At 37.9% G+C, this 18,979-nt stretch overlaps 1 protein-coding gene across 4 annotated transcripts in view; it reads left to right on the top strand.

Annotated features, from left to right (window-relative positions):
- The window catches only part of LOC132133532 (metabotropic glutamate receptor 8-like), a 193,085-nt gene extending 176,056 nt beyond the window's left edge, over nt 1–17,029 (top strand). For 3 of the 4 annotated variants that reach the window (XM_059546397.1, XM_059546396.1, XM_059546398.1), the window contains 2 exons: nt 12,732–12,978; nt 16,471–17,029. In XM_059546397.1, the coding sequence (XP_059402380.1) occupies nt 12,732–12,978; nt 16,471–16,520 (297 nt within the window). In that variant the 3' untranslated portion in view covers nt 16,521–17,029. The remainder of the gene's footprint in view (nt 1–12,731; nt 12,979–16,470) is intronic. The other variant, XR_009429166.1, reaches the window with a different exon arrangement.
- The last annotated feature ends 1,950 nt before the right edge of the window (nt 17,030–18,979 follow it).

The following is an 18,979-nucleotide window of genomic DNA, read 5'->3' as shown; positions in this document are numbered from 1 at the left end:
TACATTTATTAATTTGGCAAGTGTTTTTATCCACAGTGACATAAAAAATGAGGAATACTTTGATAAAGTGTTTCTTCCTATAGGTGAGCTAACATGGGAAGTATTGCAAAGCAAACGTCCAGATTTGATCAGAAGAGTACAAACTGGTACTCTACAGATGAAGGTGAGACATTGTAAGAAACAGGACGGTATAAGAAAGGAGAATTTTTGTTTTCAAGAGTCAAGCCCAAGATGGCAACACTGCTTGTTGATTCTTAGTCAAAAATGAAATGGCTGAAATGGAACAACGACAACAAACTACTGGAGATGGCAACAATAACAGATGCCTTCATTGACAACACACTGTGAGATAAACGCAGCATTTTTATTGCTCATAATAAGCCAATGCGACTGACTGTAGAAGCATTTACTTCAAAGCTGAAGTATTCTTTGGGCTTAAAGGAACACTCCACTATATGAAGGCTAATTTTTTAACTCCCCTAGAGTTAAACAGTTGTGTTATACCATTTTCGAAACCATTCAGCCGATCTCTGGGTCAATGATCTATGCTAGCCTACAACTAAAGTGCTACCGCCAGACCCAGAGATTGGCTGAATGGATTCAAAAACGGTAAAACTCAACTCTTTAATTCTAGGGGAGTTGGAAAATTAGCCTTTTTTTTTTTTTTTTTAAGGAGTGGAGCATTCTTTTAAGAAAGAGTAGACTAATCATAGGTGTTTTTTTATGCAGCTAGCACAATGCTAAAATGGTAGGCAAAGCTGTTAGCTTGCTAATGGATCAGCGATGAAAATGTTTAACTGAACCATTTTTAGCTTCTTGAATCTTCTCAGTTTGTGTCTGCTACACTCAAGGGCGTAGATTTGGTTTGAACATTGGGGGGGTTGAACGGTTTATGCTGCCCGTTATTTTTTTCAAAAAAAATTTTTTTTTTATGTGTATTGTTATTGGATAATTTATTTCTTCCTATCTATCTATCTATCTATCTATCTATCTATCTATCTATCTATCTATCTATCTGGCAACATGCTTTAACTGATTACAAATTCAACATATACAAATATGAAAGAGACAACATTTAGACATTTATTTTAAGATTTTTACATTCCACCTTAATGCATTTTAATTTTTTTTCTAAAGGGAAACACATCTTTAAAACATTTAAGGCATTAATGTATAGCCTAACTTTACAAAACTGCTGTTTTTCTATACTGTTTCCTATTTTATTTTATTTTATTTTATTGTATTGATTGAATGGCATCTTCTTTACCTGATCACCTGCTCCTCCTCTCCCTCTGCTGACTTTTCTACCCTGCAGCTATATTTATCTCGAATCTGTTATAAAAACATGTTAAGAGATTATACACCTCATAACGTTATGAAATTTGTGTATAATCATCATTCATAAAATTCTAACATAGTAGAGATTATCAAAAGAAAGAAATTAAGTATTGAAACCGCCAGTAGGCGGCAGTGTTTCATTGTTTTAATGAGTTAGCCACTTAAATCGTTAATTCACCCAATTCGTTCAAAAGTCAGATTAATTTAGTAAGAAAACAAACACCGATGTGAATACTTTTGTCGTTGATAATTACAGATACTATTGAAAAATATACTAGCAAAACAGACAGCTGCTTTGGTAACTTGTTATACTGATAGTTATAGCTAAATACATTGCAATGGATTAGCTAGCTAAAATATATGTGGTGTGTACTAACTATTACACAATATTCTCATACCTCATTCTCAGTGCATGCTTTAATTTTTTTTGCATCCCTCTCTGACCAGCAGTTAAATATAGTCCGCTGTGCAGCGCTTCTCTTCATTTTTTGCGTTAACATTAACGTGTGCTCTCCCATTCAAACACCACTCGCTTGTTTTGGTGAAAGTGCGACTCATTGGTTGGGCGTTACCAATCGGTTCAATGGAGGGGGAGTATTTTTTGTCTGATTTATTATGACATACTCATATTTGATTAGGAACAAAATTATTTTTACAAAATAAATGAATTCTATTTTTTTCATAGTATATTTTTCATTTGATCTACTGTGATTTTCATGTTGAAATATTGGGGGGGTTGTAACTGATGGATTTGAATATTGGGGGGGTTACCTCCCCCCCATCCCCCCCATAAACTACGCCCCTGGCTACACTATATGATGTGATACACAGTATATGAAGCCCCTAAAGGGACATAGTAATGAGAAAATAATGAGATGGAAAGAAAATGTTGTGTTCCTCTAAGAACTTTTCCATTCCTCCGAGAACCTCTGTTCCCTATACAAAACCTTTGCGCTACCCCAAAAAATGTTGGGTTCTCTTGCAAAACCTTTGTGTTCCTCTGAGAAACTTTGCAAACAAACAAATCTTTTTTGATGGAAATAATATGAACAGAGATTATGCTATTGCGAGGAAACAATGTTTCTTAGGGGAATGCAATACTTTTGAAAGTGAACTCAAAAGTATTGAAATATAATTTTTCCTCCAGTCTCATATTCTTTCCATCACCACGTCCCCTTAGGGGCTCCATAGTTATATGACATTTGACATCACATGAAAAAATATCAAAGTCTTTTTGAAAGCAAGTCACTTAGCAGCCATTTAAACAACATCATCAGGCAGCTAGTTCCCCAAAGAAATCTGCTGCTTTAGCTTATATTTTACATGGATGACACTGTTGAAAAGGCCATCTTAAACCAAAGTTACTTTGTTGGTTTTAGCTGGTTTAGGATGATCACAGAGCTTGGCCGAGCTGGTTTGGCTGGTTTTCAGCCAATTTAGCTGGTCGTCAAGATAGTAACCCCTTTAAAACCAGCCATCAGACTTTTTTTTAGCAGAGGGTCAAGCTAAAATACATAACCATTCTAGAGTCTTAGGGCCTAATGGTTAGAGAGTCGGACTTGTAACCCAAAGCTTGTGGATTTGACTCTCAGTACTGGCAGGGATTGTAGGTGGGGTGACTGAATATCCACTGCTCTCTACCTTTAGAATTACAACTGAGGTGAGAACCCTTGAGCAAAGCACCAAACCCCCAACTGCTCCCCGGGCTCCGCAGCAATATGGCTGCCCACTGCTCTGGGTGTGTGTTTGTTCACTACTGTGTGTGTGCACTTGGATGGGTTAAATGCAGAGCACAAATTCTGAGTATGTGTCACCATACTTGGCCACACGTCACTTCACTTTTTACTTCACATTAAAAGAAATACTAGAGAATATACAACTCCTTTGCTTGCTTTAATTAAAATGTATTTATTCCTTTGCCAATGCTGGTACAGTATGTGTCACTCCTTCTACTGTCTGGCAGTATGGAGACTTGAACAAAAGAGTGGTAGCAGGGTCACAAGGTTAGACCTGAATTAAATTACAACTCAAAGGGAGATTCAGCGATTACTGTGCACAGTCAAATGTCCTTGACAGGATGGCAGCGCTCTGTTGTCTCGGAGAGACAGTACATGAAATCCTCTGCTGGTGTGTTTACCTCTTTGCCCACATCAGTACTAAGTGTAGCACCTCTAACCTGAATTAGAATAATAGCTATATATCTATTACCTAGGCTCTGAGCAGTAATTGACAAGACTCACAAGGAGACGTGACCTTTTTTTTTTAAACAGAACAGCTGGCAGGTTTATTACACAATCACTGTGCAACACACTATTCACAGAATTATTTTCTCTTACATTAGAGAATAGCCCAAAATAAAATAGAGCTCTTTCATTTAGGAAAAAAATGGGAAAACAAAATAAATTGTCCTTGGGAAAATAGAAAGTCAATCTACCCTTCAGTAGAATTTCACTCACTGGGACAGGCTCGCCATCGAAGTCGGTATGGTTTGGAACCAAACTGAATCCAGGATAAAAACCAATCGGAGGTTTCAGCAGAAAACACGATAAAGAACACCGTAAACCGTCTCCAACAATGCAATCCTCGGGTTACTAGTAAAAGATCATCTTATCCACACAACTCCTGATTAGAATTGACCAGATATTACTGTTTTTCGATCTATTTTCGCCACGTGAACTAGAGCTTTCTTTCTAATGCAACTTGACACAAAAGAGAATCCCCAATGAGAATGCAAAAAACAGTGCTAGTGCACCCTCTACTGGCATCATGTAATTTGACACTCGACTAGTTAACCCTTTAGTGACAACATATTCTATATGGGTTACACACTCCCCTCCTAAATCAGCATGAGTCCCTTCATATGCTATAATATTCTGGCTCAAACACTTATAAGTTCTTTATTTTCATATTCACTAAATATACTGAGTGTTTGGTTGAAACTATCTAAAAGGTTTTGAGCAAATGAGATGAGGGGTTTTCCCAACTGTGGGTAGTGGAATCGGCCCGGTGCTCGCCTTGACCTTTCAGATCGACGTACAGACGTGTCGTCCACAACTTCTCCAAGTACTTCCTCATCTTGTTGATCACAACCGTCAGGGATTTCAATGTCAGTTTTCTGTACTCCTATCTTATTATTTCCATCTTCTGGATCACCAAAATCCAACAAGGGAACATCATCATCTTCCAGAGTGATAGCTGGCATCACATTGCCTGGCTCAGGCAAGATCTCCACATCCTCAGTAGAAGGTTGTTCAACAGTAGTCTGACTTTCCCAGGGTCAGTCTCCACACCATTTCTTGAGACGACATGTCCGAGGTAATGCACAGAAATTTGAAAGAATTTGCATTTCTCGGGGGAGAGTTTGAGACCATTTTCTCTTAGCCGTTGCAGTACATGCAGAAGTCTGGCTTCGTGTTCCTCCAGGGAGTCTGAGAACACGATTAGATCATCAAGGAACACTAGCACCTCCTTCAGGTTAATGTCACCCATACATTTCTGCATTAACCGTTGGAAGGCGCTAGGCGCATTGGTTATTCCCTGTGGCGTCCGATTGAACTCCCAAAAGGCCAGGGGGCACACAAAAGCAGTCTTGGCTCTGTCACACTCCTCCATGTCGATTTGGTAATAGCCTGACTTGAGGTCCATCACCGAAAACCATTTTGACCCTGTAAGGGTAGAGAATGTTTCTTCCAGGTTTGATAATGCATAAGCATCCTTTATGGTCTGCAGGTTAAGCTTATGGTAATCGACACAAAGGCGGACATCACCATTCTTTTTCCTTACAACAACGATGGGTGAAGAGTAAGGGGACTCTGACTCTCGTATCACACCAGGTTCCACCAGTGATTGCAAGTGTTTCCTCACAGCTTCATAATCATTAGGATGGATGGGCCGAGCTCTTTGCTTGAAAGGAGTCTCATCTTTTAGTTTGATATGGTGTTTGACTTTGGTGGCATGGCCAAAATCAAGGTCATGGTGTGCAAAAACGTCAGTATAACCGTTGAGCTTCTCAGTGATTCTCCTTTTCCACTCCTCTGGCAGAGGAGACTGACCAAAGTCAAACGTCAGGTTGCTTTGGGTGGTTTGACACGATGGAGAAACAGTGGCACTACAACAGTTCACAGTAGCAGAGTTTTTGTCAGGTAAGTGAACGTTTTCAAGGATCTGTTCGGGAGCATGTAGTTCTGCAATAACACAGTTTGCGGGGATTGTTATATCATGGTCTGTTTCATTCCTGATCCAAACAGGCAACTTCTGTTGGTGCTGCTGTAGCAGAGTGATGAGACAACAATCAATGAAAATCCCACCAGGTAAGGCAGAGGTTGTTGGTCGCTCCAGGACTGCCCATTTCTCAGTATTAGCAGAACTGACATTGGCATAACCTTCCACAGCAACTTTCTCATGTGCAGGAATGACTTGCTGTGTTTTTCCTTTAAGTGTCATGAGGCCAATTTCTCCAGTGGTGTTCATCTTTTTCCGGAGCTCAAGTGCCCTGAGGATTTGTCTATAGCCATAGACAGTTGAAGTGTTTTTCCGAGTGTTGTTCTGGCAGTGTTCATCATATAGCACATCAAGTAAGTTAGTCCCTATCAGAACAGGTAAGTCACTGTTGGAGCGTAGATCAGGGACAACTAATGAGTAACTTGAAGTATTCTGTTTAGCATTTGGTTTGGGACGAGTGTGGTTAGTCTTTGTTCCTGTTTGCCCCTTAACAGGAACAGAACCTAGTTTAACTCTGGCTGAGCTTGGGCTTCCCACAACCGCTGCTTCTCTCTGAGTTCTTTTCATTTAGCCTCAACAACGACTGGGTTGGGTTCATTGCTGCAGGATGGGGCTATATGTCCATCTTCACCACAGTTAAAGCAGTACCATGGGCGAGGTTTCTTGCCGGATTTTCCCACATTGTGCTGTGGTGATTTCTCTGCAGGCTCTTTCGGCTTAGATCTCTTTGACTTGAATGTCTTGGAGGTAGCCTTTGCTGAGGACTCATCCATAGATGCTTTCAAGGTTGCCAACTGGGCTTGAAGTTGTGCTATTTGTTTTTTCATTTTCTTTGTACCAACATCAGGGGTGTCTTCTGCAGCAGTAGCTGCTATGTCTTTCTCATCAATGTCAAAGTCGTACACATTCAGGGAGTTAGACTGGACTTTCGTTTCGGGACATTCAAGATGCTGCTTCATGCGGCAGGACCTGGCAGTTTGCTTGTCCTCTTCAGTTCGTAGTAAGAGCAACAACTCAGGAAATGAGGGTGGATTATTATTTTTTTGTTCCAGCTGGAGATTTGTGATGAAGCTGTTGTTCCAGCATCCCCTGCAGAACTGTTTCAGCAGTTGGCGGTCTGAGTCTCCAGCAGCAATACCATTTCTTTTCACTATATTGGTCAATGTAGCCTGTAGTCGATGTAAGTAAGCAGATGGTTTTTCACCTGCGTTTTGGTTGGTGTTTAGGAATGCAGCAAAGAGTTCATCACCATCATCCACAGTACCATAAGCTGAGTCAAGAACACTCAAATAGTCACGGGAACTGGACTGAGGCCCTAGATGTTTCACAACATTGGCAGCTGGAGGAAGCAGGCTTTCTGAAATCTTTCTGACCACTTGTTTGTCAGAGACTGTGGTATCTGTGATGTAAAACTCTGCATTGCTACGCCAGGTGTCATAATCAACTTCTAGGTTTAGACATGGAGTTTTTCCAGAGAAAGGCCTCCACTTGGAAAAGCTATAAGGTGTTGATGACATATCATTGCTCTTCACGATGTGTTCTACCACCACTCTTTGGACTTCAGGTGTAGTAAGTTGTTCAGGTGTTAGCTGGTAGGTTGCTCTACTACCACTATGTGGAACCTCATAAGCCTGTTTGAGCGGAAACGGGATGCTATCCATATTCATTGTCACTTTGGACTGAGTAGTTGGCTCAGTTGGGGTCTGGTCAGTTACTGGGGCTATCACTGTATTTGTATCAGGGGTATACAGTGGGGATATGTTGACCAAGGGGTCTTCATGCTCAAATGGCCGGTCCTGCTTTGCAGAGTGTTGAATTCTAGCCAACTCCTCTGGCAGTACTTTCTCAAAATCTGTACCACTCATTTTTGCTACATCTTTTAACTCAGAAAGGTAGGACTGGATTAAGCTTGATCCTACATTAGCAGTGTAAATGCTAGACAAAAGCTGGATGTGGTGAACAATGTTAGGATCAGAAGAGGGTCTGTGACATGGTAAGTCACCCTGGAGTGGTGTTTGAATAGCTTCACCAAATTGAAACTCAACAACAGCTGTGTTCTTGAAATCAGGATCAGAACTTTCTATCTTAACTACTCTTTCAATGGACCCATATTTCTCCAAAAAACCAACCACCTCATCATCTACATCAGTACCAGAAAACCCACTGATTAGGACTGAATTGGGCACCTTAATGTTCTTAGATTGAATAACATCCATGCTGCAGTAAGTGAAATTGCAAAACAACCCAAAAAATAAAACACATAAATTTACAGTCTAAGAGATTACAATGAATTGTGAACAAATGTGCCAAAGCTGTTCTGTATAAATATAGATATAACCACAAACTGCTCCTGGCTGGACTCGCCAAGCTTTATGTAGCACCTCTAACCTGAATTAGAATAATAGCTATATATCTATTACCTAGGCTCTGAGCAGTAATTGACAAGACTCACAAGGAGACGTGACCTTTTTTTTTTTAAACAGAACAGCTGGCAGGTTTATTACACAATCACTGTGCAACACACTATTCACAGAATTATTTTCTCTTACATTAGAGAATACCCCAAAATAAAATAGAGCTCTTTCATTTAGGAAAAAAATGGGAAAACAAAATAAATTGTCCTTGGGAAAATAGAAAGTCAATCTACCCGGGTAGTAAACCAAAACACATTCAAGTTTCCTTATCTGAAATCCATGGAATCCAATATCCGAGGTCTGGATACGAATCAGTTCAGTCACTCCGCAGAAGAGAATCCGACACAGCTGGCCACACTATGTCCAAACGTTCCTTCTGTAGAATTTCACTCACAGGGACAGGCTCGCCATCGAAGTCGGTATGGTTTGGAACCAAACTGAATCCAGGATAAAAACCAATCGGAGGTTTCAGCAGAAAACACGATAAAGAACACCGTAAACCGTCTCCAACAATGCAATCCTCGGGTTACTAGTAAAAGATCATCTTATCCACACAACTCCTGATTAGAATTGACCAGATATTACTGTTTTTCGATCTATTTTCGCCACGTGAACTAGAGCTTTCTTTCTAATGCAACTTGATACAAAAGAGAATCCCCAATGACGAATGCAAAAAACAGTGCTAGTGCACCCTCTAATGGCTTCCCACAACCGCTGCTTCTCTCTGAGTTCTTTTCATTTAGCCTCAACAACGACTGGGTTGGGTTCATTGCTGCAGGATGGGGCTATATGTCCATCTTCACCACAGTTAAAGCAGTACCATGGGCGAGGTTTCTTGCCGGATTTTCCCACATTGTGCTGTGGTGATTTCTCTGCAGGCTCTTTCGGCTTAGATCTCTTTGACTTGAATGTCTTGGAGGTAGCCTTTGCTGAGGACTCATCCATAGATGCTTTCAAGGTTGCCAACTGGGCTTGAAGTTGTGCTATTTGTTTTTTCATTTTCTTTGTACCAACATCAGGGGTGTCTTCTGCAGCAGTAGCTGCTATGTCTTTCTCATCAATGTCAAAGTCGTACACATTCAGGGAGTTAGACTGGACTTTCGTTTCGGGACATTCAAGATGCTGCTTCATGCGGCAGGACCTGGCAGTTTGCTTGTCCTCTTCAGTTCGTAGTAAGAGCAACAACTCAGGAAATGAGGGTGGATTATTATTTTTTTGTTCCAGCTGGAGATTTGTGATGAAGCTGTTGTTCCAGCATCCCCTGCAGAACTGTTTCAGCAGTTGGCGGTCTGAGTCTCCAGCAGCAATACCATTTCTTTTCACTATATTGGTCAATGTAGCCTGTAGTCGATGTAAGTAAGCAGATGGTTTTTCACCTGCGTTTTGGTTGGTGTTTAGGAATGCAGCAAAGAGTTCATCACCATCATCCACAGTACCATAAGCTGAGTCAAGAACACTCAAATAGTCACGGGAACTGGACTGAGGCCCTAGATGTTTCACAACATTGGCAGCTGGAGGAAGCAGGCTTTCTGAAATCTTTCTGACCACTTGTTTGTCAGAGACTGTGGTATCTGTGATGTAAAACTCTGCATTGCTACGCCAGGTGTCATAATCAACTTCTAGGTTTAGACATGGAGTTTTTCCAGAGAAAGGCCTCCACTTGGAAAAGCTATAAGGTGTTGATGACATATCATTGCTCTTCACGATGTGTTCTACCACCACTCTTTGGACTTCAGGTGTAGTAAGTTGTTCAGGTGTTAGCTGGTAGGTTGCTCTACTACCACTATGTGGAACCTCATAAGCCTGTTTGAGCGGAAACGGGATGCTATCCATATTCATTGTCACTTTGGACTGAGTAGTTGGCTCAGTTGGGGTCTGGTCAGTTACTGGGGCTATCACTGTATTTGTATCAGGGGTATACAGTGGGGATATGTTGACCAAGGGGTCTTCATGCTCAAATGGCCGGTCCTGCTTTGCAGAGTGTTGAATTCTAGCCAACTCCTCTGGCAGTACTTTCTCAAAATCTGTACCACTCATTTTTGCTACATCTTTTAACTCAGAAAGGTAGGACTGGATTAAGCTTGATCCTACATTAGCAGTGTAAATGCTAGACAAAAGCTGGATGTGGTGAACAATGTTAGGATCAGAAGAGGGTCTGTGACATGGTAAGTCACCCTGGAGTGGTGTTTGAATAGCTTCACCAAATTGAAACTCAACAACAGCTGTGTTCTTGAAATCAGGATCAGAACTTTCTATCTTAACTACTCTTTCAATGGACCCATATTTCTCCAAAAAACCAACCACCTCATCATCTACATCAGTACCAGAAAACCCACTGATTAGGACTGAATTGGGCACCTTAATGTTCTTAGACTGAATAACATCCATGCTGCAGTAAGTGAAATTGCAAAACAACCCAAAAAATAAAACACATAAATTTACAGTCTAAGAGATTACAATGAATTGTGAACAAATGTGCCAAAGCTGTTCTGTATAAATATAGATATAACCACAAACTGCTCCTGGCTGGACTCGCCAAGCTTTATGTAGCACCTCTAACCTGAATTAGAATAATAGCTATATATCTATTACCTAGGCTCTGAGCAGTAATTGACAAGACTCACAAGGAGACGTGACCTTTTTTTTTTTAAACAGAACAGCTGGCAGGTTTATTACACAATCACTGTGCAACACACTATTCACAGAATTATTTTCTCTTACATTAGAGAATACCCCAAAATAAAATAGAGCTCTTTCATTTAGGAAAAAAATGGGAAAACAAAATAAATTGTCCTTGGGAAAATAGAAAGTCAATCTACCCGGGTAGTAAACCAAAACACATTCAAGTTTCCTTATCTGAAATCCATGGAATCCAATATCCGAGGTCTGGATACGAATCAGTTCAGTCACTCCGCAGAAGAGAATCCGACACAGCTGGCCACACTATGTCCAAACGTTCCTTCTGTAGAATTTCACTCACAGGGACAGGCTCGCCATCGAAGTCGGTATGGTTTGGAACCAAACTGAATCCAGGATAAAAACCAATCGGAGGTTTCAGCAGAAAACACGATAAAGAACACCGTAAACCGTCTCCAACAATGCAATCCTCGGGTTACTAGTAAAAGATCATCTTATCCACACAACTCCTGATTAGAATTGACCAGATATTACTGTTTTTCGATCTATTTTCGCCACGTGAACTAGAGCTTTCTTTCTAATGCAACTTGATACAAAAGAGAATCCCCAATGACGAATGCAAAAAACAGTGCTAGTGCACCCTCTACTGGCATCATGTAATTTGACACTCGACTAGTTAACCCTTTAGTGACAACATATTCTATATGGGTTACATAAGCAGTACAGTTAATGTGATTTCAGTCTCATATAAGTAGTAGTAACCACCTCCTGTGGTGCTCTAGATTCTCCTTCCCTGTCCTAAAATCTTACGCTCATTCATTCTAAGCACCCCATTTCTCTTAATAAAAGCATGAAGAGCTTTATCATCTGCTTCACCCACAGCAGGCATATGTTATCATTTACTGCTCATTAGCTCACTGATCACTCGCAACCAAGATAAGGAAAGCAGTAATATATTTGTCATTTATCGAACTTAAAGATGTGGGCAAGGATGAATCGACATCTTGCTGTAAATTGTCTTGCTCAGGGCATGTGGTTACATCCTAGGTTCAAATTTTGTGAATTTGTAAACATTAGCATTACTGAAATCAGATTTGACTGCAGTGTGCCAAAATGGAGTCAGACCTGATCTTGAGGTACATAATTCATCACTTGTTATCTAGGTACCTAGATACATTAGCATAGAACAAATCCCTAACCCAAATTTCTTGCACAACTTTTCTCGTGCAAGTGATTAAAACATGAATGATAAATTATGTGGCTTGTTGAGAACAGGTGTGCCAGTGCCATTTAAAAACTTTTTTGAATCTAGTGAACAATAAAACAAAATTCTCCTAGATTTACACTGAAGAAAAATCTTGATCCAGTTCTAGAAATAAGCATCTGGATTCATAAAAATCGTGTTAAGAAGGAAGTTATTATTCAAATTAATTCTAAGAAGTTAATAAGAATGTTAATAATTGCAATCTTTGACAAATTCTTAAGAAGTTCTCAGATATTTTCATCTTAATGGCTTGGTGGGAATTCAGCACTCAGCATCACGTAATCAAACCTTAAAAAGTTATTTATGATTTATATATATATATATAAATTAAGAATATGAATTCTTCAAAGGTTTTTTTTTTATTAAGAAAATAAGAAGTAGAAGTTAAGAATAATTTTAATTATTTGTAATGTTTAATTAATCCAACCATAGGACCTGAGGGTTTGCTCTTTTAACTAAAACTAACCATGTAGCGCTAAAAGCAACCAACTAACACTAAAAACAATTGCCTAACAAATATAGAGCAGTAAGCAAATAAAACATTTGTTTTGCAGTAGTGACAAATGTGGACAAGCACCAACCATGTTTTCTTTAAAAAGATGTAAGAAGTCTAGTTACTGTGGCCTTGGTTACATGAGTAAAAGAAGAAAGTCACATCAGAGGTGGAGAAAGTTATTTCACTTTGATGAAAGATTAAGAAACTTTTTGTTTTTTCTTTAGAGTAGCTCAGGCATCTTTATAAGAAAGAAAATGTGTGTGTGTTACATTAGAACATTTGTCGTCAATACGGCAGTGCTGTTTTGTTCAGTTTTTTACCCATACTCTAACCACTGATATCACCCTCTTCTCTTCTCCAGATGTATATTCAGACGGCCACACTGACCGTCTCTCTGAGCCTGAGTGCGTCAGTATCTCTGGGGATGCTCTACATGCCCAAAGTCTACATCATTATTTTGCATCCCGAACAGAACGTGCCCAAACACAAGCGCAGCTTTAAGGCCATCGTCACCGCTGCCACCATGACAAACAAGCTCAGTCAGTTGGCCAGTGAACGGCCCAATGGAGAGGTGAAAACCGAACTCTGTGAGAGTGCGGACAATAGCAGTGAGTACAGTTTTCTTCTCTATCACACACACTGCTTATGTTAATATGGCACATGGGTCAATGATGTGATGTAGATATTTTTTTTCTTGGTACAATATATAAAAAAATTAAGACTCTGTATTAAAATTAATTTTGATATTTTTGGGGGGGATGGGGGTGGGGGGATCTTAAAAGTCAGAATTCATAAAGATGGGGAAAAATTAAAAGAAATAAATTCTTGTAAAGAAAACCTTAGTTTGGCTTAATATTTTATTATCAGTGGTTCTCTTTGACTCCAGACTCTGCATTGTCCACAAGATGTTAAAAGATACAACACTCCTAGTTTATGGAAATTAAATTTCAAGATTCCAGATGAGCTGAATCTACTTCAAGGTTTCCACTTTAATGAATGACTTGAAATTACTTTAATCATTCATAATTGACTGGATTAGGATTTTGTTCTTAAAAGATAAATCAATAAATACACATTTTCACTCATAATTTCTACCTGGTAAAATATATTAGAGCTTGTCATGAGTTTTAATTATTTTGTAAATTTACATGACTTGTCAAAGACTTTGGGAACCCTGGTTATTCAAATAGTTTTTATTCAAAGATTTTGGCTTTCCCCCCCCTCAATCTTATTCTACATAATTTTAAGAAATCATTTAAGAACCACTGTCTCAGATATACATACATACATTTATTTTTATAAATTATATATTTTGAATTCAAAATACAGAATGACAATGTAAAATATAAATGCTATTTTAACTAGATCAATCATATATTTATGTAGTTACTAATGTACTAATGGTGCACTTCCCTAAAAACTTTTATATTTATGAATTAATAATTCAACAAATTTGTAAATACACTTTTATTTTGAAATATTTTATCTACAAAAATTTTATGAAAATATGTGTATCCCCTAGTATACAAGCTCTAAAAGTGTTATTACTTAGATGGTTACACTATATTATATTTTTAAGAGTCATTTAAAAAAAAAAGATTTTGTTTTCATTCTTTTCTCTTATATGTCATTGACCCACATATATATTTAACAATGTAAACAGTATTTTGACCAGAAATGTCATTTTTGGGTGAACTATTCCTTTAATGGTGGCTAAGCTATGCATGATCTTTGTGCTAATGAACTGATAACATTAATTGTTCTACAGTACAATGTTTTCATTGCTTACTCTCTTTGGTATTTATCATGTCATCTGGAGCTTTTTGTTGTGAGGAAATGGAGCAGAAAAGGATGCATTCACTTCATAACGAACATTAATAGCTTTGTTCACATCTCATATCAAATTATGTCTGAAGGAGTCTGAATTATTGACTGCAAGCTCATGTCAACAGACTGTATTTCAGCAGCCAGCGTGGTTTTGAAGGTGCAATAGGTGATTGTCTTCAGAAACATTTTTTGTTATACTGGTTGAAAGTCTCCCCACATCCCGATAGCAATCATTACGTTAAGTGGTTTAAATTTATTTATCTGTATTTTTATATTCTGTGGAAGGCGTGGGAAATGTATGTCCAATCAAAATGCTCGGTCCGAGCATTTTAAAAAGCTTTCCTACCTGCCTGTCAACGTATGTATCTGCTTACCTCTGCGCACATTGTTCGCGCAGACAGAATATGTCATTAGCGCATTCACGCACGCTGTGCAGACAGAGCTAGAATGGCAGACAAACATCAACAACCCGGTCTTCCTTTTTGGTATTGTAGTACTTTTAAAGTGTTCTTGCTGGTTAATGACACATGATGTAGACCAGTGGTTCCCAATTCCAGTGCTCGCTCACATATTTTACATGTCTCGCTTAGTTAACACACTCGATTCAGATGACCAACTCGAGCTACGTGTTTATGAACTGTGCTCCAATCGATATGATCCCTACACTGAGTTCATTGCTCCCTACTCCCTGAGCAGGGGTTTACTTCACTTTGGAACATGGGCTGGAATTGGGAGCCATTGATGTAGCCTGTTGTAGTAATGTTGTCTCTGCTATTCTGGTCTGTGAGCATAAATGCGTTCAGGGGGTGTGTCTTTGGACAGAGATTGCAGGGAGGCTGGGACGTTCGCTTTCAGTGCTATCAGGCTAATGCTAGCATTTTCCAAGATCTCCTATTGTACCTTTAACTTTTACATGAGGGATCATTAATTAGGGCAAAAGCAGCATGCGCAGGTCCACATCACTGTAAAAATGTACGCAAATGTTCAGTAATGTGCCCTCACTAATGTGGCGTGACCCTTCTGCTAAAGGGCTCTAACACTGGGCCAGTTCATTATAAGAGTCAAATGTGCCATGTAATAAATAAGCAGAGAAATCCCATTTGGAGGACAAACGTTTTGGTGTTTCTCAGTATGTTTAATTTATGTACTGTAAATGCTGCTTTATTCTGTCCATGTTAGTGAACAAAATTAAAATATTCTAATATGTGTTGTTGTCAGTGAGTTATGTACAGGTACTGAATTAATCATTAGTAGCAATATGGACCAATTAAGTTTAAAAAAAAAAAATCTGTGTCTACCATCAACAGTTTGGTTAGGAACAACTTCAGGTTAAATAAACAATGACAGGATATTCATTTTTGATGAAAATATGACCAAAAATCAACCTGATACTGTTCAAAAACCCTGAACTTTCTTTCTTGTGTGAAACACAAAGGCGAAAGTTTGAATAATGTGCTCTCATTTCATGAAGTTTCATTGAATGGGAACCAGAGATTTCAAGCTTAAAAAATGCACCATAAAAGCTGTCCATATTACTAGTACAGTCCAAGTCATATGGCAGCATTTTACATTAACAGAAATTAATCTTCCTCTTTAGTGAGCTGCTATCTGCTGTGACCAAATCAGTGAGTTAAATTAAAAAACTCATTCAGAATGAAAAAAAAAAAAATAATTCAGAGTGGTTTCATGGTTCAAACAATGCATTGAAAAAGATTCAAAAGAACAATTTGTCCATGAAGTTTTTGTCACACAAAGCTGTCAGAAGACTTGAAATATATTTTATGACTCATATGGGCAATTTGTACAAATTTTGCTTTAAAAAAAATAATTTTAGAGGGCCTGACAGCCATAGTTCTCATTCACTTTTTACTAATATTGTCAAAAGTGGCTGAGATATTCTTCAAAAAAATCTACTTTTTGAAAAAATAAATATTTTTTCATATTTTCTTTTTATAAAAATTGAGTGAATAATGTCTAAAATAAGTGTTCATTTAAATTTTAATTTAATTGCCATGAATCATATTTTTAGAATGACTTCTCAAGAATGACATGACAAAAGAATGTTATTACTTTCTCAATTGTCCCTTCCTACTTTTAAATGAAAGCAAGAGAAAAATTATTTTCAATCCATCAAATGAAGTGAAAAAAATTATTTTGATGATCAAACTGAATTAACTCAGCACACCACAAGTCTCTCATCTCTTGCAGTGATTTTGTGTTTTCTTGTTTACCATACACAGCTGTCTTTTTTAACTGGCTATTTGCTTTTTCAGCACCATCCACAAAAACAACCTACGTCAGCTACACCAATCATGCCATATGAGTGCACATCCAGAAAATGGTTTGGCATGGATCTGGCTGGCTCCGACAAAACAGAATCCAATGACGGAAATCCAAGCATGAGACATCAGTGTTGTTTGTGGACAAGAGGATGGACTCTTGGACTTTTTTTTTTTTGATATTTTATAAGAAAGCCTAGGCAGCCATCCAAAAAAAGGAGACGAAAGCTGGCATTTACGTGGGCAGTCAATAAACAGGACCCTGGCAAAAGGGTAAGAGAAAAAAAAAATACAGAGTTTAAAGAAACAGAACTATTATTGGAGTCGAACATGTTACATGTTGTTCTAATTGTAAGTATTTTGTGGATGTAAAAATCTTTCATTCTTGTCCCACAGTGTCAGACCGGCATTGGAAAATGCGTTTGTCTCTTGTACTGGCTACTCTGGTCTGTAATCTCGGGTTGTGAGTGTGCAAATGCCATGGTTGAAGCATGCCAATTCATTTTTTTTTTTATACAAATAATTTATTTATAATAAAGGAATGTTTTTGAAATGTGGAGGGATCTTGGGTGTTTGGATGTAATTTCTAAAAGGGGGTTTTCATAGCAATGCGACAGAAGAACCATCTTTGGTTCCCAAAGAACCTTTCAGTGAAAAGTTATTTTCTTAGTGTGAAAATATTTTAAAGTTTGAGAACCTTTTTCTACTATAAAGAATCTTTTGTACATTGGAAAGATTCCATGGATGTTAAACGTTCTTCATGGAACCATCAATGGCAGTAAAGAACCTTTAATTTTAAGCGTGTAGGGCTGTAACTAATGATTTTTTTGATGAACGATAAATTGTTGATTATCTGTCATTTTTTTAATTATTTATTTAAAAGCTAAATTTAACAAATATTTCATTCAAATATTTTAGTCAACATTATTGTGCTTAATTTCTATGTTGCACCCTGTCAGTAATCAGTAATGGAATTCATTGTTGATTGTTTAAATCTTCTATTGTATCTGATTTTATCAATTAATTTTCATTAGGCATTAGAGATGTTAAAAATACTCTAAAATCTCATTTGCATATGTGCATATTCAAATTTTGCGCATCTTGATGTAATGTAAATAACATAAAACAGCATTGTTTTTTTAATGTCTAACAGCACTTTTTTTCTCCCATAACACATTGTTTCAGCAGACTTGGAATATTGCATTTCACAATATGTTATTTATTTATAATTTAAGCTAGACATTGATGACTGCTTTTATTGTAAAAGAGCAGCATCAACGTTCTATAAAATAGTAAGTCAGTAATATGGATTTGGAAAAGTAAATAATAACAAAATTAGAATATTATTTGAGTTAATTAATTCTACAGTTTGTAGAAGAATATTTGTCATACATGTGTTTTTTGTTCAGGAGAGTCTAGACATTTCCAAGTGAGTCTAGCATATAAAACTGCCAAGCTGGCAAGTTGATATAATTTATGAGCTGAATCTGAGTAGGTGTATTACAGTATGTTCCAAAAATAGCAAATGTTCTTTTTTTCCAGGGCAATACAAAATGAGTTATTTATTGCCGTACCGTAAAGCCTTCCTTGAACCTTAAAGCCTATTTTATTATGTAAGCAGCTCAGACTGTCCAACTTTCCTTACCCTAGGAGAAAAGGAGAGTGCCTATTAAGTCTTACACACAGCATTTTAAAAGCCTTAACTGTCCACATAATTTCTTACACTTCCATCAAAATAAACTTTCATGTCCACTATGCCTCTCTCTATGTATTTCCAAGCATAAATGCAAGGATGTTTCGGATCCGGTCGGATGCCGTTAACTGGCTGTCTGACAGACAGAAGATTCCTGCAACTAAACTATTTCCTTGTAACTACGTCTACTAAACCCAATTATCTCTCCTTAAAGCTTTTCCCCACTAATTACTGCCTCTCAGTTGCTATTTAAGACTCATGAGATATGGGGAAAAAAGCATTGCTAACCAAAATAAACAGGCTGATAAATATTTCTGGCACTTCAGATGTTTCCACAGGGCACCGCTTGGTGGATGGCATCCTTCCCTTTGACAAACACAGTGCGACTGGCTAGAGTACAAGAGTAAAATGGAGAAAATTGACCACGTGTTGACAGTGATCAATATTTGTACTGTGAAGAGAGACGACGACAGACAACTTACACCTGTGAGAGGAACATCAATACAGCACTAAACATGGGAACTAAAATGGTTTATAAAGAATTCAAACAGTGTTTTAAGCATTTAAAAGCTTTTATTCGCTACAATGTTGAGTATAAAATTCACTTATAATATAAGACAGATGATTTCAACCAGAGTGAGATATGGGAAGCAGTTCTATTTTAATTCAACTATATATTTCCATTTATTTATTTTGCTATCCCATCTATTAAAGTATTGCATTATTACACTGAAATTGATTTTTTTTTTCTAATTCCAAAAAAGTGTGTCTACACCAATACATTTTTATAATTTAAATTTTGTTGCCTTT

The sequence above is a fragment of the Carassius carassius genome, chromosome 50 (genome assembly GCF_963082965.1).
Source record: "Carassius carassius chromosome 50, fCarCar2.1, whole genome shotgun sequence".
Taxonomy (NCBI): domain Eukaryota; kingdom Metazoa; phylum Chordata; class Actinopteri; order Cypriniformes; family Cyprinidae; genus Carassius; species Carassius carassius.
The sequence above is the reverse complement of the archived record's forward strand: the minus strand, read 5'-3'. Positions and strand labels throughout refer to the sequence as shown.